The sequence below is a fragment of the Mobula hypostoma genome, chromosome 9 (genome assembly GCF_963921235.1).
Source record: "Mobula hypostoma chromosome 9, sMobHyp1.1, whole genome shotgun sequence".
Classification (NCBI taxonomy): domain Eukaryota; kingdom Metazoa; phylum Chordata; class Chondrichthyes; order Myliobatiformes; family Myliobatidae; genus Mobula; species Mobula hypostoma.
The window spans coordinates 100,665,205-100,692,847 of NC_086105.1; the positions used below are offsets into that span (position 1 = coordinate 100,665,205).

At 41.8% G+C, this 27,643-nt stretch overlaps 2 protein-coding genes across 3 annotated transcripts in view; both read left to right on the forward strand.

Moving 5' to 3' along the window:
* zgc:153896 (uncharacterized protein LOC569930 homolog) overlaps positions 1–289 on the forward strand; it is a 40,801-nt gene extending 40,512 nt beyond the window's left edge. The window contains exon 6 of the mRNA XM_063058780.1: positions 24–289. Coding sequence (XP_062914850.1) covers positions 24–73 — 50 coding nt within the window. The 3' untranslated portion in view covers positions 74–289. The remainder of the gene's footprint in view (positions 1–23) is intronic.
* Positions 290–3,449: 3,160 nt separating this feature from the next.
* eef2kmt (eukaryotic elongation factor 2 lysine methyltransferase) overlaps positions 3,450–27,643 on the forward strand; it is a 40,431-nt gene continuing 16,237 nt past the window's right edge. For both annotated transcript variants that reach the window (XM_063058782.1, XM_063058781.1), the window contains exons 1-2: positions 3,450–7,364; positions 27,401–27,463. In XM_063058782.1, the coding sequence (XP_062914852.1) occupies positions 7,227–7,364; positions 27,401–27,463 (201 nt within the window). In that variant the 5' untranslated portion in view covers positions 3,450–7,226. The remainder of the gene's footprint in view (positions 7,365–27,400; positions 27,464–27,643) is intronic.

The following is a 27,643-nucleotide window of genomic DNA, read 5'->3' on the forward strand; positions in this document are numbered from 1 at the left end:
ATATTTGTATTTTGTTTTTCTAGATCCGAGCACGGAAATCCCCAGCAATGTTTTTTCATCAACATCGTTTTGATTCTGAAAAGATTATCATAGGAACCAGTCTATCAATTACACTAAATTTCAAAAAAAATTGTAATGCTGTTCAATTAACTCAAGGTTGAAATATTGGCAAATTTTCCTTCCTTGTGAAACCGTAGGTGGTGATCCCTGCTTCTACTGAGGAGTATAGTGTTATCCATCCCTAACAATGGAAAAGTTCTTTTAATTTTTTTTCTGTACATTAAAGCAAGACAAAATCTACCCCTCATGTTGTTATTATCTAAAAGCAGGGTAGCAGTTCATATTTTAAAGCAATGTAATAGCATCAGTAGCTACCAATTACACTGTCTGCAGAGGATTCTTTAGGACAAAATGCTAAGATTAAAGGTATAAAAGTCTCGATACTAAGGTGTGAAATGCAACAATATTCTTCAGGTGTGGGGTCTGGGAGCATGTTGGGCAGGAGAGGTGGAAGTATTAAAACTGCCTGTTGTGGACTTCAGTAATTGCCATGAAACTGAAATAATATATTAAGCTTAACAGTGGCTAACATGTTATCTACCCATTCTGTGCACAACGTGTCAGATTGTCCAGCATAATTCGAGATTTTTACCAAAGTAAAATACTGCTAATACTGGAAAACTGAATACTGTGTAAACAATATTGGAAATGTTCAACAGGTCGGGCAGTATTCATGGAGACTCGGAGAGTGAGAGGAAAAGAGCTTTCATGATAGGTCAACAATGTATCACTTGGATTCTGTTTCTACATAAATACTGCCAGACCGGTGCATCTCCAGAATTGTTATAACAGAAGGAGTTTGAAGTTGGGCTTTGCAATGTTATTAGCAAGCTTATTCATAATGACATTCATTCATCTAATATTCCTGTAGGATTTTGAGCTTGGTTAAAATAATGAATATAGAGTTTTGGCTTCAGTTATATAATAGCAGAAAATTTGCTTTCTGACTGCTATAATGTCCAAACAATATTGGGGTGTTGTAAGGCTAAGAGTTAAAGTTGATTCTTCCTTGGTAAGTGATACAAAATAGAAGCTTGTAAGATAAAACGGTGTTAGTCTGGAACATGGGAAAGTTTTGAGAAAATACAAGGAAACCAGTCCAAGGTAATGTTTTAATAACTTAGTGTGAGTACCAGTCTAAAGCTTTGAGAGTAAATAATGGTGAAAAGCATGTTTGGCTGGGATAGTATTAGATCAGTGTCTCCCAACCGTTTTTATGCCATGCACCGATACCATAAGGCAAGGGGTCTGTGGACACCAGGTTGGGCACCCCTGTATTAGAGTAAAGGGTCTTAAAAGGCAATTTCTATGTGGAAGTGGGAAACTTCTCTTAGGCTGGGTCGCAACTAGTGTAGATTTCCAAAACCTGCCTCCTGATCTATTCTTCAGTGTCTCTGTTGCAATTGGTGGAGGGGGGCAGGGGATGTCTATAGAATAGCTCTAATAGAGTGATTGGTCTTTTCCTGTTTATGACTTCCACACACCCTGACTCAGTAGATAATCTATGGAACTCCCCATCACCACTGCACCCCTCTTCTCCCCCTTCCCTTCTGAGCCACAGTGCCAGAGCCAGAAACCTGGTCGCTGTGGTTTTCCCCTAGAGGGTCGTTCAGCATCCCCTCCACACTCCCACCAACAGTATCCAAAACAATCTATCTGTTATTGTGTAGAACAGCCACAAGGGTACTCTATACCATCTGTCTATTCCCTTTCCCTCTTGCCAATTACCCAGCTACCTGCCTTCTGCAGTTTTAGGGTCACTACCTCCCTATCATCTCCTCATTCTCCCGTATGAGCCTAGATCATCCAGCTGCAGCTCCAGTTTCCTAACACGGTTTGAAATGAACTGCTGCTGGATGAACTTTATGCAGATGTAGTTATCAGGGAGACTGAAGGTTTCCCAGAACTCCCACATCTGACATGAAGAACATATCACTGACCCTGGACCCATTCTCACTATGCTAGCTGTGCACGATTAGACAAAGAAAGAAGGAAACTCACCAGAAACCTATCTTAGCTTACACTCTCCTCACCAAAGCCACTCTAACACTGTCCCACTCACACAATGGCTGCTTAAACCTAATCTCTTTTTATTGGCCTTTGCCAAGTGCCAAATTACCCAACGAATATTGGGAACCTGGGCCTTAGCACTCAGACCTGCAGCTGGATCTTCAACTTCCTCACAGACGGGACCCAGGCTGTAAAAATAGGGGACAAGCTTTCCTCTACAATCACTGAGCACCGGTGCCCCACAAGGCTGTGCACTCAGCCCCCTGCTGTACTCACTGTACACCCACGATTGTGTAGCCAAGTTTCCATCAAACTCAATATATTAGTTTGCTGATGACACAACAATTGTAGGCCATATCTCGGGTAATAACGAGTTTGAGTACAGAGAAGAAATTAAGAACCTGGTGGCATGGTGTGAAGACAGTAACCTATCCCTCAACATCAGCAAGACGAAGGAATTGGTTGTTGACTTAAGAAGGAGTAGTGGACTGCACAACCCCATTTACATTGGTGGTGCGCAAGTGGAACAGGTCAAAAGCTTTAAGTTCCTCGGGGTCAATATCACAAATGACCTGACTTGGTCCAACCAAGCAGAGTACACTGCCAAGAAGGCCCACCAGCGCCTTTACTTCCTGAGAAAACTAAAGAAATTTGGCCTGTCCCCTAAAACTCTCACTAATTTTTATAGATGCACCGTAGAAAGCATTCTTCTAGGGTGCATCACGACCTGGTATGGAAGTTGTCCTGTCCAAGACCGGAAGAAGCTGCAGAAGATCGTGAAAACAGCACAGCACATCACACAAACCAATCTTCCGTCCGTGCACTCACTTTACACCGCACGCTGTTGGAACAGTGCTGCCAGGATAATCAAGGACACGACCCACCCAGCCAACACACTTTTTGTCCCTCTTCCCTCCAGAAGGCTCAGGAGCTTGAAGACTTGTACGGCCTGGTTTGGGAACAGCTTCTTTCCAACTGTGATAAGACTGCTGAATGGATCCTGACCCAGATCTGGGCCGTACCCTCCAAATATCCGGACCTGCCTCTCGGTTTTTTTGCACTACCTTACTTTCCCTTTTCTATTTTATATTTATGATAAATAATGTAAATTTTAAATATTTACTATTGATTTGTACTCCAGGGAGTGCAAAGCGCAGAATCAAATATCGCTGTGATGATTGTACGCTGTAGTATCAATTGCTTGGCGACAATAAAGTATAAAGTATCTCAAGCCCACTGGATGTCCCAACTGGCCCCGCTTGCTTTTTCAAATGTCACACTCAAAATCCAATAGCCTTTGTCTTCTGAAAGCTTTTAGTAGCTTAAAAGAAAACAAGTGTAATTTTCTAATCAACAGTTTGTAGTGTTCATCAACAGAAGGTAGAGGAAGTAAACTTAATACTGAGAATTATACATAGTGGCTGATTTGAAAGTATTTATTTACTATGAAGCTCATTTAAACATAACATGCTACACACAGTCCTACCTGTATTTCATATAATTGGCCAGCAGGATATGATCAGTGGATAATTACTTTTTCTTTTTTCTTCTAAGTTGCAGTTGAAGTACCAGGCTGGTGTACTTATGTACTGTTCAAAGAAATGTTCAAAGGATATTTCTCTGGTGTCTTGGCCAATTTTAATCTTTTAACCAACATGATTTTTAAAAAAGTTTGTTTATTTAATTGCTTCTGCAGGGATGATTGTATCTTTCTTATGAACCCAGAAGAAATGTGCTTTCTGATTTACAAGAAAACATAACAGAAGAAATTTCACTTTTTTGGGTCAATTTTTGGCAAATTTTGTTTGGTGCTAAAGGAACTAAATTTCAAAGTGGAGTATAAGCAATTGCTACTAAATCATACCTCTTCTTCAGCAGTCCCTCAGGATTGAGGACGCTTGTTTCACTTCTGTCTTCTAGGTTCTGAGAGAGTTAATGTGATCAATGTCAGAACCACAGACTCTTCCATGGGACGGGCAAGTGGCAGGTTGGTAGTTTGCCAGATGGAACTACCTACGCATACCTAGGGCCACTGTGCATGCTCTGTATGGATGACCTTGAACTTTTGAATACCATTCTGAATGCTCCTCTTCTTTCAGTAGCCATGGACCAGAGGTTTCCGAAAATCTGAGAATGTATTGCGTTTCTTCAAGGAAGCTTTTATTGTTGCGTGAGTGAGTCACTGGAGAAGAAGTACTAGTAGACATGAAGCACTGTCTTTATTCTGCAAAATATCACAAATGAGCTGACAGCTTTTGAAGTCACGAGTTGGAAGAAAGAGAGATACCCTTTCAAGGTCTGCTTGGTCAAGGACTCCATAACACTTTATATGCTAAAGATCAAAGAAAAATTCAGGACAATTCAAACAAATCCATATTTACAATGCTTCCTTTGAACCACATGCAAACGTTTCAAATCTCTGGATCTTCACACTATCACACCCATAATAAGTGTTAATTACTGTCATATCCATGCAATGGGATGTTGCTTAGACTCTGGCATATGTAGATAATCAACTAAGTGCCTGTTTCCTGGCACTATGTCAACAATTGCATTGGTGCGGCTTCCTGCACACATGCAGAGCTCGTCAATTTCATCAACTTTGCCTCCAACTTCCACCCTGCTCTCAAACTTACCTGGTCCATTTCCTCCCCTTTCTTGATCTCTCTGTCTGTCTCTGGAGACAGGTTATCTACTGATGCCTATTATAAACCATTGACTCCCGCATTTACCTGGACTATACCTCTTCCTATCCTATTACTTGTAAAACCACCATCTCCTTCTCTCAATTCCCCCATCTCTGCGGCATCGGCTCTCAGGATGAGGGTCTTCAGTCCAGAACAAAGGAGGTGGCTTCCTTCTTCAAAGAAAGGGGCTTCCCTTCCTCCACTATCAACGGTGAACTCAACCACATCTCTTCTGTTTCGTCATTTTGTGTAAGTCTACCCTCATTCCATTGTCCTGCCAACCCACCAGGGATAGAGTTCCTCTTGTCCTCACCTACTATCCCACCAGCCTCCGTGTCTAGCACATAACTCTCTGTAACTTCCATCATCTCCAATATGTTCCCACCATTACGCACATCTTCCCCCCCCCCCCCACTTTCTACTTTAACGTTTTCATGGTTTATTGTTTTACAACATTGAACCACAGCGGATTTAATTTGGCTTTATTGACACTGATCAACAGAAAACAACTCTTTCATGTCAAAGTGAAAACAGATCTCTACAAAGTGATCTAAATTAACTCTAAATATAAAACACAAAATAATTGATTGCATAAGATTTCACCCCATTTAATATGACACACCGAATCATCACTGCTGCAGCCAATTGGTTTTAGAAGTCACATAATTTGTTAAATGGAGATCACATGTGCAGTCAAGGTGTTTCAACTGATAGAATTAAACACACCTGTACCTGGGAGGTCCAACTGCTGGGGAGTCAGTATCCTGGCAAAAACTACACCATGAAGACAAAAGAACACTCCAAGCAACTCTGCAAAAAGGTTATTGAAAAGCACAAGTCGGGAGATGGATACAAGAAAATTTCTAAGTCACTGATTATCCCTCGGAGGACAGTGAAGTCAATCATCTAGAAATGGAAAGAATATGGCACAGCCGTAAATCTGCCTAGAGCAGGCTGTCTTCAAAAACTGAGTGATCGTGCAAGAAGGGGGCTATTGAGGGAGGCCACCCAGAGACCTTGTGGCATGTGGGTGACTCTGAAGTCAGCTGGAAGATGACGCTATGGTGTAATGAAACCAAAATTGAGCTTTTTGGCCATCAGACTAAACACTATGTTTGGCAAAGCCAAACACTGCACGTCATCAAAAATGCAGCAGGCCCTGGAAGGCTTGTGAATTAGAGGGTAAAATGAATGCAGCAAAATATGGGGAAATCCTGGAGGAAAACCTGATGCAGTCTGCAAGAAAACTGAGACCTGGGAGATGAGGCAGCAACTCTAGGAAGAGGTACAGTTGACGTTTTGGGCCGAGGCCCTTTGTCAGGACTAACTGAAAGAAGAGCTAGTAAGAGATTTGAAAGTGGGAGGGAAAGAGGGCCTCGTTTGAAGAATCGGAGAGAAGTTCTGTACCCCTGGGGCCCCAGGAGGTTCTTCAGAAGTCAAGCAGGGTGGAGAAAGAAGAAGTCTAAAAGATAGTTCTGTGAGAAGTTTAATGACCTCATGTGCATAGTCAAGTTAAATTAAGATATCTTCAAAACTCATCTTCCACAAACTTCACCAACCTTTGCTTCATGCAATAGACCCCATTACTGATTTACCCACCATCTCAATTATCAGATTTCATCCCAACATGAATATACCAAACAAATCTCAACATTATTCCAAGTCTAATAATTACATCTCAGATTCTATCCAGTTTGCACCAGGAGATAGTTTCTTCCCATAGAATGCAGCTCTACAAAACCCTGGCATTACTGTAATATCTGTGTTCATGCCGTCAGGTTGGACGCTACCGAGATGGAAAATGAGGTGTTGTCCCGCACCTTGAGGGGCCTCGTTGTGGCAAAAGAGGAGGCCATGGACCGACATGTCAAAATGGGGTTGGGAATTAAAATATTTGGCCTCTGGGAAATGTCGCTTGCAGCGGATGGTTCGGTTATGCTCGACGTAGAGTCTCACCAATGTAGAGGAGCTCGGGAGTGGCGGACACAATAGGCTACCCCAGCAGATTCGCGGGTAAAGTGTTGCCTCAGTCTGGCTTCCTGAATGGGCAGGTGTAGCAGTTAGTCCGCTTGCTGGGAGGGTCGAACGGACAAGAGAATCACGCAGGGAGCGATCCCTGCGGAAAGGGGATAGGAGGGAGGGTGGGGGTAAAGATATGTTTCGAGATAAGAAAACCCTCGGGAGATGGCGTAAGTTGCGGAGGATAACGCGTGTTGGGTGCGAAGTTTCAGTGGAAAATAGGTTGTCCCTTAATATCAACGCATACAACATTCTGGAGGAGCTCAGTAGGTCAAGCAGCATCTATGGAGGAAAATGAGGAGTTGACATTTCAGGCCGAGACCCTTCGTCAAGATTGCGTCCTCAACGCTGCCCGCCGAGGAGGGTGACCCGGAAACGCTGCCGGGGCCGGGGCCGGGGCCAGCTGCATGACCCGGAAACGCTGCCGGCCAGTGACACTGCGGGTGGACCATGGTGTCGAGTGGCCCGTGGTGTCTGGTGGTCCGTGATGATGGCCCCGAGTGGCGGCAGCAGGAGGAGGGACGTTTCCTTCTCAATTTCCAGCGGTTGTTTTTCGCTATGTGCCGGCCGGACAGCTTCCCCATGGCGGTAGGTAATGGACGTTTCCGCCATCGCCCTTGCACTGAGCTGCCTGGCCAGTCCTCGCACTGAGGCTGAGCTGTGGTGGCGATTCCTACCGGGAGTCAACTACTCCTCATAGTTGTCTAGCACGGAAACAGACCCTTCGGCGTGCCGGCATGCACTTGGCTCATATCCCTCTAAACCTTTTCTACCCATGAATCTGATCAAATGTGTTTTGATCACCTGCGCTCTGTCCGCCAGAGAAAGCAGGATCTCCCAGTGGCCAACAACAAACAACAGGAATTCTGCAGATGCTGGAAATTCAAGCAACACACATCAAAGTTGCTGGTGAACGCAGCAGGCCAGGCAGCATCTATAGGAAGAGGCGCAGTCGACGTTTCAGGCCGAGACCCACACCCATTCTGATATGTCTATGCACGGCCCCCTCTACTGTAAAGATGAAGCCACACTCAGGTTGGAGGAACAACACCTTGTATTCCGTCTGGCTAGCCTCCAACCTGATGGCATGAACATCGACTTCTCTAACTTCTGCTAATGCCCCACCTCCTCCTCGTACCCCATCCGCTATTTATTTATATACACACATTCTTTCTCTCTCTGTCCCTCTGACTATACCCCTTGCCCATCCTGTGGGCTCCCCCGCCCCGCTTCTTTCTTTCTTTCTCCCTAGGCCTCCCGTCCTATGATCCTCTCCCTTTTCCAGCCTCGTATCCCTTTTGCCTATCACCTGTCCGGCTCTTGGCTCCACCCCTCCTCCTCCTGTCTTCTCCTATCATTTTGGATCTCCCCCTCCCCCTCCCACTTTCAAATCTCTTACTAACTCTTCCTTCAGTTAGTCCTGATGAAGGGTCTTGGCCTGAAACGTCGACTGTACCTCTTCCTAGAGATGCTGCCTGGCCTGCTGCGTTCACCAGCATTTTTTGTGTGTGTTGCTTGAATTTCCAGCATCTGCAGATTTCCTCGTGAAATATGTTTTAAATGTTGTTCCCAGCTCTACCATTTCTGTGGGACAAATACACTGTTAATTGCAAGATCCTTAACAGATCCAAGTCCGTAATTCATTGAAAGTGGACGTACAGGTTGATTTAGAAGATGTACCTTTTATAAGTTGAGGCATTGAGTTCAAGAGTCGGGAAGTTATTTGGCAGCTTTTAAAACTCTGGGCTACATTCGGAGTATTGCATTCGATTCTGATCACTCAATATTCAAGTCTGGTTATTGTCATTGTTCAGTAAACAGGTGTTTAGACTGATTGCCTTGGATCTGATGCAGCATAAACAAAAAAATATGACAGCAATTCTACAAAACATAATGTACAAGTAACTGTTGAGTGTGGCTGTATATACTTTATAGGTGTAAATTATAGGTATAGATTAGTTTATACACATAAACGGATGGTATCCACATAAAGTGACGCTAGGTGCAGGAGTATCTGAACATGCGGTAACTGACTGGAAATGACAAAGTGACAGGAGGAACTTTTGTCTGTAGCAGCAGGACATATGAATACAGATGGATAGTGACTGTGCAACGCACACAAAATGCTGGATGAACTCAGGGCAGGCGGCATCAACGGAAAAGAGTACAGTCGATGTTTCGGCCAGAAACATCAACTGTTTACTGTTTTCCATAGATGCTGCCTGGCCTGCTGAGTTCCTCCAGCATTTTGTGTGTGTTGCTTGGATTTCTGGCATCTGCAGATATTCTCCACTTTCTGATAGCACAGTGACTATGCCAGTGTAGGTATGAGGTCTGGCATGTAACCGTAAAGTGACAGTGCATGGGGTGGGAGTGGGGATGAAGAGTGCTGAGGGGCTGTGGAGAGGAGTTGGTGATGTGCAGTGGTGAGATGGGTTAATGAGTGGAGGTGTTGATCAGCCTGATGGTTTAAGGGAAGTAACTGTCTTTGAGTCTAGTGGTCCTGGTGTGGATGTTACATAGTCTCTTTCCTTTTGGGAGTGGGCCAGACTGTCCATAGGGTGGTTGGGTGCGATCCTTCGTGATCCCAAGAGTTTGAAGCTGCTCAAAATTTCAGTGCTAAGCCGCTGGTTTAAAGAGGGGTGTGAGTGGTGCAGGCATTCTGAAGTTGATAAGGCCTTAAGATGTAGGAGTAAGATTAGTTCAATTTGCCCATCGAATCTGCTCTGCCATTCCATTATGGCTGATTTATTATCCTTCTCAATGCCGTTCTCCTGCCTTCTCCCCATAACCTTTGAGCTTACTAATCACAACCTCCACTTTAGATATACCTATTGACCTTTAGGGAATCCTACACGAGAACTCCCAAATCCTTTTGCATGTCTGTTTTCCGAATTTGCTGCCCATTTAGAAAATAGTCTACACCTTTATTCATTCAACCGAAGTGCATGAGCATACATTTCCCTACACTGTATTCCATCAGCCAGGTATTTGCCCATTCTCCCAATCTGTCTTAAGTCTTTCTGCAGACTCCCTGCTTCCTCAACACTACCTGCCCCTCCACCTATCTTTGTATCAATCGCAAGCTTGGTCATAAAGCCATCAATTTCGTCATCGAAATCACTGATAAATAACGTGAAAAGACGCAGTCCCAACACTGACCCCTGCAGGACACCACTAGTCACCGGCAGCCAACCAGAAAAGGCCCCTTTTATTCCCATTCTTTGCTTCCTGCCAGTCAGCCAATCTTCGACCCAGGCTAGAATCTTTCCATAAGACCATAAGACAAAGGAGCAGAAGTCAGCCATTCGGCCTATCGAGTCTGCTCCACCATTTTATCATGAGCTGATCCATTCTCCCATTTAGTCCCACTCCCCCGCCTTCTCACCATAACCTTTGATGCCCTGGCTACTCAGATACCTATCAATCTCTGCCTTAAATACACCCAATGACTTGGCCTCCACTGCCGTCCGTGGCAACAAATTCCATAGATTCACCACCCTTTGACTAAAAAAATCTCTTCGCATTTCTGTTCTGAATGGGCGCCCTTCAATCCTTAAGTCATGCCCTTGCGTACTAGACTCCCCCACCATGGGAAACAACTTTGCCACATCCACTCTGTCCATGCCTTTCAACATTCGGAATGTTTCTATGAGGTCTCCCCTTATTCTTCTAAACTCAAAGGAATACAGTCCAAGAGTGGACAAACGTTCCTCATATGTTAACCCTCTCATTCCTGGAATCATTCTAGTAAATCTTCTCTGTACCCTCTCCAACGTCAGCACATCCTTTCTTAAATAAGGAGACCAAAACTGCCCACAGTACTCCAAGTGAGGTCTCACCAGTGCCTTATAGAGCCTCTTTCTTTCTTTTTAAATCTTTTTATTGAGTAAGTATACAAAAAAGGTAAGCCATATAAACATTAATACAATGTTAAAGTATAATAAAATTCCAAAAGATAACAATACCAAAAAGAAAATGCTACAAACAATGTAATTTAAGCATAAGAAACCAAGATAACATAATAGTATACTAAATTTTATATATATCAATGGAAAAAAAAGAAAAAAAACCCCCCAAAAAAAAACCCACCGTGCAGCTAACTAAAAGCAAGGCAAAGCAATGGGCTAACTTGAAACCAAACAGAGTTAAACTTAAAATCACGTCCTCAATCCCGACCTCCATTAAAACAGTGAAAAAAAAACAAGAAGGGTAAATATTACATTAAATGAAAATATCGAATAAAAGGTCCCCAAATCTGTTCAAATTTAAATGAAGAATCATAAAGGTTACTTCTAATTTTCTCCAAATTCAAACATAAAATCGTCTGAGAAAACCAAAAAAAGGTAGTTGGAGCATTAAGCTCTTTCCAATGTTGTAAAATACACCTTTTCGCCATTAAAGTAAGAAATGCAATCATTCTACGGGCTGAAGGGGAAAGATTACTAGAAATTTTAGGTAGTCCAAAGATAGCAGTAATAGGGTGAGGAGAGATATCTATATTTAATACCTTAGAAATAATATTGAAAATATCTCTCCAAAAAGTTTCCAAAGTAGGGCAAGACCAAAACATATGAGTTAAAGAGGCTATCTGCCCCGAACATCTATCACAAAAAGGATTAATATGCGAGTAAAAACGCGCTAACTTATCTTTGGACATATGTGCTCTATGAACCACTTTAAATTGAATTAGGGAATGTTTAGCACAAATAGAGGAAGTATTAACTAATTGTAAAATCTGCCCCCAATCATCCACAGAAATGGTAAGCCCCAATTCCTGTTCCCAATCTACCCTAATCTTATCAAATGGAGCTTTCCTAAGTTTCATAATAATATTATAAATCATAGCCGATGCACCTTTCTGACATGGATTAAGGTTAATTATCGAATCTAAAATATATATAGGAGGAAGCATTGGAAAGGAAGAAAGTATAGTACTTAGGAAATTTCTAACTTGTAAATATCTAAAAAAATGTATTCTTGATAAGTTATATTTATTAGATAATTGTTCAAAAGACATAAGGGAACCATCTAAAAATAAATCCAAAAACCGTAAAATACCCTTAGTCTTCCAAGTTTGAAAAGCGCGATCCGTAAAAGAGGGAGGAAAAAATATGTTACCTAAAATAGGAATCGCTAACCCGAATTGATTAAGATCAAAAAATTTTCTGAATTGAAACCAAATGCGCAAAGCATATTTAACTATTGGGTTAGAGACCTGCTTAAGGCGTTTCGAATCAAAAGGAAGAGAGGAACCTAAAATAGAACCAAGTGTATAACCCTGAACAGATTGTAATTCCAATGCTACCCATTTAGGAATAGATAGTATGTCCCGGTCAAGTAACCAAAATTTCATATGTCGAATATTAATAGCCCAATAATAAAATCTAAAGTTAGGTAATGCTAAACCTCCATCTCTCTTAGCTTTCTGTAAATGTATTTTACCCAGTCTCGGATTCTTATTCTGCCAAATAAATGAAGAAATTTTAGAGTCAACTTTATCAAAAAAAGATTTAGGAACGAAAATTGGTAATGCCTGAAACACATATAAAAATTTTGGCAAAAAAAACATCTTAACTGCATTAATACGACCAATCAAAGTTAAATATAAGGGAAACCATTTAGATGAAAGTTGAGTAATATGGTCTATTAATGGTAAAAAGTTAGTCTTAAATAAATCTTTATGTTTACAAGTAATTTTAATCCCAAGATATGAAAAGTAATTATTAATCAATTTAAATGGAAATTTATAATATAAGGGAAGATGTTTATTAATCGGAAAAAGTTCACTCTTACTAAGATTTAATTTATAACCTGAGAAAAGACCAAATTGTGCTAATAACTCTAAAACAGCAGGAATGGATCTCTCAGGATTAGAAATATATAAAAGTAAATCATCAGCATAGAGTGATAATTTATGGGACTTTAATCCCCGAGTTATCCCAGTAATATTTGAAGATTCTTGAATAGCAATTGCAAGAGGTTCTAATGCAATATCAAATAATAGGGGACTAAGAGGACAGCCTTGTCGAGTACCACGAAAGAGAGGAAAAAAAGGTGAGTTTAAAGAGTTAGTACGAACCGAGGCTACAGGGGAGTGATATAACAGTTTAATCCAGGATATAAATTTCAAGCTAAAATTAAACATTTCAAGCACCTTAAATAAATAAGGCCATTCTACTCTATCAAAAGCTTTCTCGGCATCTAAAGAAATAACACACTCAGGAACATTTTGTGAGGGAGTATAAACGATATTTAACAATGTACGAATATTATAAAAAGAGTAACGACCTTTAATAAAACCCGTTTGGTCTTCCGAAATAATAGAAGGAAGTACTTTTTCTAGTCTATTTGCTAATAACTTAGAAAAAACTTTAGAATCAACATTTAATAAAGATATTGGTCTATAAGATGCACATTGAGCAGGGTCTTTATCCTTCTTTAGTATTAAAGAAATTGATGCTCTATTAAAAGATTCCGGAAATTTACCAAGTTTCAAAGAAGCCTCAAAAACCTTATAGAGCCAAGGAATCAATAAAGAAGCAAAACATTTATAAAATTCAACGGTAAACCCGTCAGGGCCAGGAGCTTTCCCCAGATTCATAGAAAAAATAACATTCTTAATCTCATCCATTGTAATGGAAGTATCTAATAAAGAAGACATATCCTGTGAAATCTGAGGGAAGTCTAACTTATCTAAAAAATCATTCATATATTTAGAATCTCGAGGAGACTCTGATTGATATAAAGAAGAATAAAAATCACAAAAGGTTTGATTAATCCCCACATGATCCAATATCAATCGATCATTTTGGTTATAAATCTGATTGATTTGAGATTTAACATAATTAGATTTCAATTGATTAGCCAGCAGCTTGCCAATTTTATCACTGTGAACATAAAAATCACTTCTTGTTTTCTTTAATTGGTTTACAATCGAGGACGAGAGTAGTAAACTGTGTTCCATTTGAAGTTCAGTTCTTTGTTTGTATAGCTCCTCAGAAGGAGCCATAACATATTTCTTATCAATTTCTTTAATCTTGTCCACAATTGCCATCTCCTCCTGCTTCTGTTTCTTCCTCAAAGCAACGGAATATGAAATAATCTGACCCCGAATATAGGCTTTAAAAGTGTCCCAAAGAGTGTTAACCGAAATATCTTCTGTATGGTTAATTGTAAAAAAAAGCTTAATCTGTTCATTCATAAAATTAACAAAGTCCGAGTCCTGAAGCAACAGCGAATTAAAACGCCATTGTCTATTGTTTGGTATATTGGCCATAATTTTAATAGAAAGCTTAAGTGGAGCATGATCCGAAATGGTTATAGAATCATAATCACATTTAATCACTGAAGGAATGAGACGAGAATCAATGAAAAAATAATCAATTCTTGAATAGGAATGATGAACATGTGAAAAGAAGGAAAAATCTTTTTCCTGAGGATGCAGAAAACGCCAAATGTCCGTCGACCCAGAATCAGAAAGGAAAAAATTAATCAAATTTGCAGATTTATTAGGTAAAGTCCGTAAAGGAGCCGAACGGTCCAAAGCTGGAGATAAACAGGTATTAAGATCTCCGCCCCAAATCAATGAAAACTCGTTCAAATTCGGAAACTGATCAAACAATGATTTATAAAATTCCGGACAATCCATATTAGGAGCATAAACATTAACCAAAACTACTTTTTTATTAAATAGTAAACCACTAACCAATAAAAATCTACCATTCGGATCAGAGATAATATCCTGTTGTATAAAAGTAACTGAGGAATCTATAAAAATAGAGACGCCTCGATTCTTAGCATTGGAGTTCGAATGAAATTGTTGTTCCTTCCAGAATTTGAAAAAACGTAGTCTGTCCCCCCTCCGTACATGGGTCTCTTGTAAAAATAAAATTTGTGCTTTAAGTCTCCGGAACACTTTAAAAACTTTTTTCCTTTTAATAGGATGATTAAGACCATTAGTATTCCAGGAGACAAAATTAATAATAGACTCCATAAATCCTAAAGTCAACCCACAACAAGGAGGATTGACAATAGGCGCGACCCACAAACCCGGAGAGGAAACAGAACATACAAAAGATACCGGGGAAAAGGACGCAACCAGTACTTCAATAATGTATATAGCCCAAAGAGAAACAAACTAAAACGTGAAGCCCCTCCCACCACCCCCCACCCCAAGACCCCAAGGCAAAATCTAAAGCAGACCCGCCAGAAAGAAGCAAGCGCTAAAACTACCCCCATGACTTCCGGTATACGCTCCCTAAAAAAAAGGTATAAATATGAAAAGGATCAGCTAATTGTAAAACAGTAAAAAAATAAGTAAAAAAAAGTTAGCTCAATTAAAATACACACAGAACAGAACAAAAGCCGGAAAATATATATTAAAAAAAAAACCACAATAAACCTCAAACTCATGAATAGACACAGCAACAAAAAAAATAGGATTATTAACATAAAGTGATTATAAAAAGCAAAACAGAATAAAATTTTAAAAAAACTACAAAATTTAAGGCCACACAGGAAATACGTAAGATGACAAAAGGGAAGTAACCACCCAGAATCCCCTGGGAAAAGAAAGAAATGACGCAGTTAAAAAGAAAGTTTAGCAGCCATATTAAGAAATCAAAAGTAAACTTTTCTGCCCAAATAGGGCACAGAAAAGTTAAAACCAACCAATTCACAGCCTCCGATCAACGGAGATAATTAAAAAAAGGCAATTAAGATGTTGAAGATGAAAGTTGATCCAGATAACTCTGGGCATCCGATGGAGAATCAAAAAAACGAAGGGCTCCATCTAACATGCGAATCCTTAGACGTGCAGGGTACAGCAGCGCTGGTCTTAAATCCATCTTATAGAATTCCGACATCACGGATCTGTAACGGACCCGTTGGTCCCAGATTGGTTTACTGAAATCTTCCACGAATCGGAACTTAAGATCCGAAAAATCAATGAAACCTTTAGATCGAGCGAATCGAAACAGTCTCTCCTTATCTTGAAAATAATGAAAACGTAAAATAACATGCCTAGGTCTATCTGACCTAGACGAGTATGATGGGATTCTGTGAACACGATCCAGTAGCGGTGGTTGGTCAGGAAATACAGTAGGGAATGCATCTTTTAAAAGTTGAGAGAAATATTTCACGGGGTTGTTAGCTTCAACAGCTTCCCTCACGCCAATCATTCGTAAATTCTGCCGTCGCATTCTAGATTCCAAGTCAGAGTTTTTAAAAGTCAAAAAGTCAAGTTTCTTCTTCATTACATTAATTGTTTCTTCGATTTTCCCCATCTTAAGCTCACTTTGTTGCGCGAATTTTTGAAGATCAGATATAGCCGACTGATGTTCCGCAATACATGTTTGCATCTTATCAATTAAATCGGCAATTTTCTGGAAATTAGTTGAGATTTCCGTATGAATCAGGTCTTTAACAGAGCCTGCAATTTCCGTACGAATCATCTCCCTAACAGAGGTTGAAATTTCCCTCTGAATTAACTCCGATATCGCTTTCAAAGTCACCGGTGATTCAGTCGGGGGGAGATCCGTAGCTTTCGGTTTAACCGGAGGTTTACCATCCTTGCCGTTTTTCCCGTTCTTAGACATAGCAGATCTAAGTATCATCCAATTGTCAGAGAATTCAGTTTAATTCAAAGTATTGTAAAAATTGATGCCTTAATGGTTAATTAAAGTATAGCTGACCATAGAGAAAAAAAAACTCAGAGGTAATGGAACGAGTCAAGAACGCGACTTCACTCCATGAGCGCTACCGGAAGTCTCTATAGAGCCTCAACATCACACCCCTGCTCCTGTACTCTATTCCTCTAGAAATGAATGCCAACATTGCATTCGCCTTCTTCACTACCGACTCAACCTGGAGGTTAACCTTAAGGGTATCCTGTACGAGGACTCCCAAGTCCCGTTGCATCTCAGAACTTTGAATTTTCTCTCCATTTAAATAATAGTCTGCCCGTTTATTGTTTCTGCCAAAGTGCATAACCATACACTTTCCAACATTGTACTTCATTTGCCACTTCTCTGCCCATTCTTCCAATCTATCCAAGTCTCTTGGCAGACTCTCCGTTTCCTCAGCACTACCGGTCCCTCCACCTATCTTCGTATCGTCAGCAAACTTAGCCACAAAGCCATCTATTCCATAATCCAAATCGTTGATGTACAATATAAAAAGAAGCGGCCCCAACACGGACCCCTGTGGAACACCACTGGTAACTGGCAGCCAACCAGAAAAGGATCCCTTTATGCCCACTCTCTGTTTCCTGCCAATCAGCCAACGCTCCATCCATGTATGTAACTTTCCTGTAATTCCATGGGCTCTTATCTTGTTAAGTAGCCCCATGTGTGGCACCTTGTCAAAGGCCTTCTGAAAATCCAGATGTACAACATCCACTGTATCTCCCTTGTCTAGCTTACTGGTAATTTCCTCAAAAAATTGTAATAGATTTGTCAGGCGGGATTTTCCTTTAAGGAATCCATGCTGAGTTCTGCTATCTTGTCATATGCCTCCAGGTACTCTGTAACCTCATCCTTGACAATCGACTCCAACAACTTCCCAACCACCGATGTCAAGCTAACAGGTCTATAATTTCCTTTTTGCTTCCTTGCCCCCTTCTTAAATAGCGGAGTGACATTTGCAATCTTCCAGTCCTCTGGAACCATGCCAGAATCTATCGACTTTTGAAAGATCATCGCTAATGCCTCTGCAATCTCCACAGCTAGTTCCTTCAGAACACGAGGGCGCATTCCATCTGGTCCAGGAGATTTATCTACCTTTAGACTATACAGCTTCCTGAGTACTTTCTCTGTCGTAATTGTGACTGCGCACACTTCTCTTCCCTGCCACCCTTGAGTGTCCGGTATACTGCTGATGTCTTCCTCAGTGAAGACTGATGCAAAATACTCGTTCAGTTCCTCTGCCATCTCCTTATCTCCCATTACAATTTCTCCAGCATCATTTTCTATTGGTCCTATATCTACTCTCACCTGTCTTTTACTGTTTATATAGTTGAAAAAGCTTTTAGTATCCTCTTTGATATTATTTGCTAGCTTCCTTTCATAGTTAATCTTTTCCCTCTTAATGACCTTCCTGGTTTCCTTTTGTAAGATTTTAAAAACTTCCCAATCCTCTGTCTTCCCACTAATTTTTGCTTTCTTGTATGCCCTCTCCTTTGCTTTAACTTTGGCTTTGACTTCTCTTGTCAACCACGGTTGCATCCTTTTTCCATTCGAAAATTTCTTCTTTTTTGGAATATACCTGTCTTGCACCTTCCTCACTTCTCGCAAAAACTCCAGCCACTGCTACTCTGCCGTCTTTCCCGCCAGTGATCCTTTCCAGTCAACTTTGGCCAGTTCCTCTCTCATGCCACTGTAATTTCCTTTACTCCACTGAAATACCGACACATCAGATTTCGGCTTCTCTTTTTCAAATTTCACAGTGAACTCAATCATGTTATGATCACTGTCTCCTAAGGGTTCCTTCACCTCAATCTCTCTAATCACCTCCGGTTCATTACACAATACCCAATCCAGTACAGCCGATCCCCTAGTGGGCTCAACAACAAGCTGTTCTAAAAAGCCATCTCGCAGACATTCTACAAATTCTCTCTCTTGAGGTCCAGTGCTGACATGATTTTCCCAATCCACTCGCATGTTAAAATCCCCCACAATTATCATAACACTGCCCTTCTGAGAAGCCTTTTCTATTTCCAGTTGTAATTTGTAGTCCACATCCCTGCAGCTGTTTGGAGGCCTATAAATAACTGCCATCAGGGTCCTTTTACCTCTGCAATTTCTTAGCTCAACCCATAAAGATTCTGCACCTTCCGATCCTATATCACCTCTTTCTAATGATTTAATATCATTTCTTACCAATAAAGCCACGCCTCCCCCTCTGCCTACCTTCCTATCCTTCCGATACACCGTGTATCCTTGGACATTCAGCTCCCAGAGACATGCATCCTTTAGCCACGTCTCAGTGATGGCCACAATATCATACCTGCCAATCTGTAGCTGTACAACAAGATCATCCACCTTATTTCTTATGCTGCGTGCATTTAAGTATAACACCTTAAGACCAGTATTTGGAACTTTTTGCTTTGATTTCACTGCAACTTTATTGCACTGCAACTCATCCCAATGGCTACAAATTTGCCCTATCACCTGCCTGTCTTTTCTGACATCTTTACTGCTCACTATCTTAGATTTATTTCTGTTTTCCCCTTCCTCCACTCTGTCATTCCGGTTCCCATCCCCCTGCCAAATTAGTTTAAACCCTCCCTAACAGCTCTATTAAACTTTCCCGCCAGGATATTGGTCCCCTTCGGGTTCAGGTCATACTTCCCCCAGAAGAGATCCCAATTATCCAAGAATCTGAAGCCCTGCCCCCTGCACCAGTCTCTCAGCCATGCATTCATCTGCCTGATCCTACTATTTTTGCCCTCGCTAGCACGTGGCACAGGTAGCAATCCCGAGATTACTACCCTGGAGGTCCTGCTTCTCAGCTTCCTTCCTAACCCCTGGAAATCTCTCTTCAGGACCTCCTCCTTTGTCCTATCTATGTCATTGTTACCAACATGTACCAAGACAACTGGCTGCTCACCCTCCCCCTTCAGAATATTCAGGACCCGATCCGAGACATCCCGTACTCTGGCACCTGGGAGGCAACACACCATGCGGGTATCTCTATCAGGCTCACAGAATCTCCTGTCCGTTCCCCTGACTATGGAATCCCCTACGACTACCACATTTCTCTTCTCCCTCCTTCTCTCCTGCACAGCAGTGCCAGGCTCAGTGCCAGAGACCCGGTCACCGTGGGCATCCCCTGTCAGGTCATCCCCCTCAACAGCATCTGGAACAAGATATTTGTTGCTGAGGGGGACAGCCACAGGTGTGCTCTCCACTGTCTGGGCATTTCCCTTCCCTCTCTTGACAGTGACCCAGTTTTCTGACCCCTGTAGCCTAGGGATGACTACCTCCCTGTAGCTCCTGTCTATCACCTCTTCATTTTCCCTGATAAGCAGTAGATCATCAAGCTGCAGCTCCAGATCCCTAATACGGTCTCTGTGATACCATGGGCTCATTTTGTCTAGCAGCCTCATGTGGCGCCTTGTTCAAGGCCTTGAGAAAATCCAAGGAAACAAGATCTACTAACTCGCCTTTGTCTATCCTGTCTGTTATTTTCTCAAAGAACTTCAACAGATTCATCAGGCAAGATTTTCCCGTAAGGAAACCATGCTGTGTCCTGCTTTATCAAGTGTCAGCAGGTACCCTGAAAAATCATCCTTAATACTGGACTCCAACATCTTACCAACCGCTGAAGTTAGGCTAACTGGCCTACAATTTCCTGTTTTTTGCCCCTCTCACCTCTTAAAAAGTGGAATAACTATCTCTTTTGTCTTGCTGACAATGAAATGCTGGCCACGTTATCGGCTTAAGGAGTTTACTGTTTGTGTTCATCACTACTATCCCACAATGCTAACTTTACAGCTTTACAATATCATCTTAAGTCGAGGAACTCTGCAGATGCTGGAAATTCAAGCAACACACATCAAAGTTGCTGGTGAACGCAGCAGGCCAGGCAACATCTCTCGGAAGAGGTACAGTCGACGTTTCGGGCCAAGACCCTTCGTCAGGACTAACTGAAGGAAGAGCTAGTAAGAGTTTTGAAAGTAGGAGGGGGCGATCCAAAATAATAGGAGAAGACAGGAGTGGGAGGGATGGAGCCAAGAGCTGGACAGGTGATTAGCAAAAGGGATATGAGAGGATCATGGGACAGGAGGCCCAGGGAGAAGGAAAGGTGGGGGGGAACCCAGAGGATGGGCAAGGGGTATAGTCAGAGGGACAGAGGGAGTAAAAGGAGAGAGAGAGAGAAAGAATGTGTGTATATAAATAAATAACGGATGGGGTACGAGGGGGAGGTGGGGCATTAGCGGAAGTTAGAGAAGTCAGTGTTCATGCCATCAGCTTGGAGGCTACCCAGATGGAATATAATGTGTTCTTCCTCCAACCTGAGTGTGGCTTCATCTTTACAGTAGAGGAGGCCATGGATAGACATATCAGAATGGGAATGGGACGTGGTATTAAAATGTGTGACATAATCAGAATGGGAATGGATTTTATTTCACACATTATGACAACTCAAGCACGGTTAAATGCTTTTATTAGTAAGAATATAATTTCCTTTTTAAAAGTATTTACAAATGGTTACTATGAATGTTAATATAAACTATGCCAAGTCATTGAAAGGCACTTGATAAATTCTTAATTTCTTCACTGATGTTGCTCACAGTGTGTCCTTTCAGTCTTTAAATTTTGTTCTTCACAGAGGCATCTGGTAAAGCCTCTTCACCACTCTCGTCACCTTGACTCGATGCACATAACGTCGGAGAAGCTCACCAGCTGCTGCTTTTCAAAGTAAACACTCTCCAATGAATTGGGTAGTGGATTTTGAGTGGAGTGGTACTGTTCAGTACCTGTACGATCATATCTCAGAACCTGCGATCCATCCTCGACACAGGTGTATGGGCTGCCATTCTCTATTCCAAAAAATTGATGAAGGTCTGGGAGAACACAGATTATCTTCTGCACCATCATGAACACCAACCAACCTGGGACTCTCATGGTGTTGATTTCTAGCACTCAGGAGTGATATTGCTGAGTCTGACTGCAGAAACTGGAGTTGTTGCTGCTATTTATTGGGGGAAGATAAATTGTGTGAGATAGTTACACATGAACAATGGTTGACAACTAGTTGAACCAAATGACTAAATATGGGCAGATATAATGTGAATGTCCTAATATGATGAAGCCATCATTACAACGACCATATTTGAGCAGTGTTTATCTTCCCCCAATAAATAGCAGCAACAAGTCCAGTTTCTGCAGTCAGACTCAGCAATATCACTCCTGAGTGCTAGAAATCAACACCATGAGAGTTCCAGGTTGGTTGGTGTTCATGATGGTGCAGAAGATGATCTGTGTTCTCCCAGACCTTCATCAATTTTTTGGAATAGAGAATGGCAGCCCATATACCTGTGTCGAGGATGGATCGCAGGTTCTGAGATATGATTGTACAGGTACTGAACAGTACCACTCCACTCAAAATCCACTACCCAATTCATTGGAGAGTGTTTACTTTGAAAAGCAGCAGCTGATGAGCTTCTCCGACATTATGTGCATCGAGTCAAGGTGACGAGAGTGGTGAAGAGGCTTTACCAGATGCCTCTGAAGAACAAAATTTAAAGACTGAAAGGACACACTGTGAGCAACATCAGTGAAGAAATGAAGAATTTATCAAATGCCTTTCAATGACTTGGCATCGTTTATATTAACATTCATAGTAACCATTTGTAAATACTTTTAAAAAGGAAATTATATTCTTACTAATAAAAGCATTTAACCGTGCTTGAGTTGTTGTAATGTGTGAATTAAAATCCATCCCCATTCTGATATGTCACACATTTTAATTCCACATCCCATTTCCATTCTGATATGTCTATCCATGGCCTCCTCTACTGTAAAGATGAAGCCACACTCAGGTTGGAGGAACAATACCTTATATTCCGTCTGGGTAGCCTCCAACCTGATGGCATGAACACTGACTTCTCTAACTTCCACTAATGCCCCGCCTCCCCCTCGTATCCCATCCGTTAGTTATTTATATACACACATTCTTTCTCTCTGTCTCCTTTTCCTCCCTCTGTCCCTCTGACTATACCCCTTGCCCATTCACTGGGTTTTTCCCCCCCTCCCCCTTTTCCTTCTCCCTGGGCCTCCTGTCCCATGATCCTCTCATATCCCTTTTGCCAATCACCTGTCCAGCTCTTGGCTCCATCCCTCCCCCTCCTGTCTTCTCCTATCATTTTGGATCTCCCCCTCCCCCTCCCACTTTCAAATCTCTTACTAGCTCTTCCTTCAGTTAGTCCTGACGAAGGGTCTCGGCCTGAAACGTCGACTGTACCTCTTCCTATAGATGCTACCTGGCCTGGTGCGTTCACCAGCAACTTTGATGTGTGTTGCTACAATATCATCTGCTCTCTACAAAACTAACATCTGGATGGTCTCTTCATTATTGTAGGAGACTTCCATGATGTTGACGTGCAGGAGATTTTGCCCAAATTCCTCCAACACGTCACCATAGCCACTAGGGGGAACAAACAGACTGGACCATGTTTATACAACCAGACACAGTACTTGCAAAGCTTACCGCACGCCCTCATCTTGGCCTGTCTGACCGTATATCCATAATTTGAATCCCAGTATAGCAACCCAGCAGTTCAGTTAGCATCTATGTGAGGAAAGGGATTGTCAGCATTTCCTGAGGCAGAGTCTTTGATCCAAAGTGTTACCAATTCCTTTCCCCTCACAGATACTGGTTGGCCCACTGAGTTCTTCCAGCAGATTGTTGCTGCAGCTCACCTAATCTCACCATAACTCAAGCCCTCCAATCTAGACAGTCTCCTTGTGAACCTCTTTTGCATCCTCAGTAATTTAAAAATTCTGTAGAGTGGAGAGCAGAATGGCATCAATACTTCAAGTGTTGCCTAACCAATGATAATCACTTCACACTTGCCTAAGTTAAACTCCACTTGTTCCTTTGCCCACTTTCTCAGCTGATGTCAATCTTCTACCTTCACTGTCCACCAGTTACTGAAACATAATGTCCCAACTCCTATATTTAAATGCCCTGACTGACAAAAGCCAGTGTGCCCAAATACATTTTTCTCCACACTGTCTACCTGTGACATCACTTAATGAACTGTACACTTGTCCTCTGTTCTGTTACTCTATCAAGAACTCTGCTATTCATAGTACAAGTTGTACACTGGTTTGACTTTTCAAAATGCATCACCTCACACTTGGTTCTTGAAAATCGATTTGGTATACCTTGGTCCATACCTTAATAACTGATCAATATCCCCCTGTATTCTATGATAACCTTTTTCACTGTGAACACCTCCTAATTATGTGTCATCTGCAAACTTACTGATCAAGCCTTGTGGATTCAGATGCATTTCATTTTATATAAATAAGAAATAACAAGTGTCCTAACTCCAATTCCTATGATACACATCTAGTCACCAGCCTCCATTCCAAGAAATCCTTAAGATACCCTCTGCTTTCTACCTTCAACCCAATTTTGACTCCAGCTCTTCCTGGATTCCATGGGACCTAACCTTCCCCATCAGCCTACCATGTGAGACCTTGTTGAATGTTCTGCTGAAGTTCAAATAAACAGCATGCACTGCCCCACCCTCATCTACTTTTCTCTTAAAATACTCTTAAGAGGTTTGTCAAGTATGATCTCCTATGCATAAAACCATGCTGACGACTCTTAATCAGTCTCTGTCCAAATGCTGGTGAATCCTATCCATCAGAATTCCTTCCAGTAAATTCCCCACTATTGATGTCAGGCTGACCAGTCTGCAGTTCCCTGACTTGTACTTGCTACCCTTTTACCAGCAGAAAAAGATTAGCCACTTTCTAGTCTTCAGGACCTTCACCAATGGCCTATGATAAAGCAAATATTTCTGCAAGGGCCTCCACAATTTCTCCTGTAGCTTCCCACGAAGTCTAAGGAAGCACTAGGCAAAGACCTATTGATTTATCCACCTTAATGTACAGCAGCTGATGAACATCACAAGTCCTGTTTATGCAACCACTGACTCCAAGCAGTATTCTCTGAAGAGAACTGATAATAGCTGGAGTCACCTGTCTTGTAAAGACACTGCCAAGAAGAAGGCAGTGGCAAACCACTTCTGTAGAAAAATTAGCCAAGAACTATCATGATCAGCAGATGGAAGACCATGATCACCCACGTCATACGACACAACACATATTGATGATGCGTGTACTGTAAGCCTATAAATCCCTCCTCCCTGTAATGTGAATGTCATCCAAAACATCACTTGTTTCCCTGATCTCCTGAGTAACCATAATTTTCTCCTCAATGAACAGAAATACTAATTTTTAAAAAACTTAGTTTTGAAGAGTCACTCTCAACGCCTAGACTACTTGCTCAGCCTCCACACACCAAAGCCTCAGCTCCCTACTGCTACAATGGACCATAAGACATAGGAGCAGAATTAGACCATTCAGCCCATCGAGTCTGCTCCGCCATTCCATCATGGCTGCTCCCAGATCCCACCCAACACCATACACCTGCCTTCTTGCCATATCCTTTGTTGCTCTGACCGATCAGGGAACTACCAACTTCTGCCTTAAATATACCCACGGACTTGGCCTCCACTGCACTCTGTGGCAGAGCATTCCATGGAATTACCACTCGCTGGCTAAAAAAATTCGTCCTTACCTCTGTTCTAAAAGGTCACCCCTCAATTTTGAGGCTATGCCCTCTGGATACCCCCACCATAGGAAACATCCTCTCCACATCCACCTTATCTGGTCCTTTCAACATTTGGTGGGTTTCAATGAGATTCCCCCGCATTCTTCTAAATTCCAGTGAGTACAGAGCCAAAGCTGCCAAACACCCTATCATTCCTGGAATCATCCTTGTGAATCTCCTCTGGACTCTCTCCACTTTCTGAAATGTGGGCCCCAAAACTGTTGACAACCTAACTAGTGTCTTATTAAGACTCTGCGTTATCTTCTTGCTTTTATATTCTATTCCCCATGAAATAAATGCCAACATTGCAATTGCCTTCTTTACCACAGCCTCAACCAGTAAATTAACCTTATGGGAGTCTTGCACGAGGACTCCTATGTCCTTCTGTCCCTCTGATATTTGAACCTTCTCCCTGTTTTGATAATAGTCCATACTATTGTTCCTTTTACCAGAATGCATTACCATACATTTCCCAACATCGTATTCCGTCTGCCACTGTTTTTGCCCATTTTTCCAATTTGTCCAAGTCTTGCAATCACATTGCTTCTTCACCTATCTTCATATCATCCACAAGCTTTGCCACAAAGATGTCAATTCCTCTATCTAAATTATTGACAAACAGTGTGAAAGGTAGCGGTCCCAATGCTCATCCCTGAGGAACACCACTAGTCACTGGCAGCCAACCAGAAAAGGCCCCCTTTACTTCCACTTGCTGCCTCCTGCCTGTCAGCCATTCCTCTATCCATGCCAGTATCTTTCCTGTAACGCCATAGGATTTTATCATGTTAAGCAGCCTCATGTGTGGCACCTTGTCAAATGCCTTCTGAAAATTCTGCGTGACCCTATCTTTTTTTTGGCTGCCATTAATCAGCTAATTAGTTTACCTCTTTTAAATTCTTGTGAAGTGGAATTCAAATGTAATTCCCAAGACATGTTTCTTTTAAACGCTGTTGGTCTCACTCCAAGTTCCAAGTCCTATAAAATCTCACAAACAAGCCAGAAACTCCCAACCAGACTTCCTGACCCTTGAATTCAGTGCCTCAAATAATAAAAGCAAGCATTCCATGTGCCTTTTCACCATCTTTCAACTTGTGCAGAGAATAATCCCATTGAAGCTACCAACTTTTTTAAGTTTCTAAATTCTACACACATGACCTTGCTGCACATTCTACCTGGAACACAGTGATGTTCTCCCTCTTCAATATTGCAACTTTTCCCTCTCTTACCTCCGCCCCTATCTTGCATTTATACCCTGGAACATTGGGCTCCCAATATTAATTATGTTTCTTTAATAGGTATGATATCATGATCCATGGCCTGAATTAGGCCACTTTATCTTATCAGTCTTTCCTTGCTCAATGACCTTCCCCTGCCTGCCCTGGCTACAAGACTTGTTCACATTCTTTATTTACTTCTGTTTTCTCAACTATTATGCACTACTTACCCCATCAGACTTGTTTAAACTTTGTTGTTCCTTTCTGTGCCTTGTGGCATACTGGGCGGCAACCTTCCCGTTTCTTTAGTATTTCTGTACTTTTTTTTTACAAGGCCAAGTTGGTAGCTTGACGTTCAACCCAGCATGGATGGAAAGCATGCAAGGAGCCGGCCGGATTTAAACCTGGGACCAGTTTCCTGGAAGTCTGGTATGAATGACACTGCACCACTGGCTGGCTATAGTTTAAACCTACTCTTGTGGAAATCCCCACCAAGGTATTGGTCTCCCTCCATTTCAGATGCACCCTACCCCTTTTTTTGAGGTCACCTCTGCCGTGGAAGCAGTCTCAATAGTATAAGAAATTGAATCTCGGCATCAGCTCTTTCAGGCAGTATTTTCCGTATTGTCCTATTCCCTCCTGAGTGGCACATGGCACGGGAAATAATCAGAGATTCCAACTGCGGAGGACCTGTTCTTTAGCCTTCTGCCTCACACCCTATATTTACTTTCTAGGACCACATCCCTTTTTCTCAATGTGTCATAATACCAATGTGTACAATGACCTCTGGCTGTTCCTCCTCCCCCTTGAAAATATTCTGCAGCCATTTGAAGACAGCTTTGACCACGGTACCAGGGAGACAACATATCTCATTTGCTGCCTCCTAATTTCCTACTGCCCTCCTAACTATTGAGTTTTCAGTAATCATAACTCTCCTAAACTCTACCCTGTGCACAGACTTGAAGCTCACCTTTGAAAGTTTATAGTTCCATACAGTTTGAGTCTAATTGTCGCTTTTAAAATCAATTCTTGACTGTTTGTTTGTATACTTTTTAGGAGCTTGAAGACAGGTTGAGGAATAACCGAAATCCTACTTTATTGCACCAGATTTTGCGGCAGGTATACAGTAGAACTGCATTTTCATTGTCTTGTGTGATTTGAGATGGGGAAATATTCAGCCAACTTGTGTATCCCCCTCATTTTCAGATGGGCTTAAGTCCGTACAATTATCCAGTATTGGAGCAAACAACCAATGAAGCTATAAGGTACCGGGTGGAAGTTTGTAAATAACCAGTACAC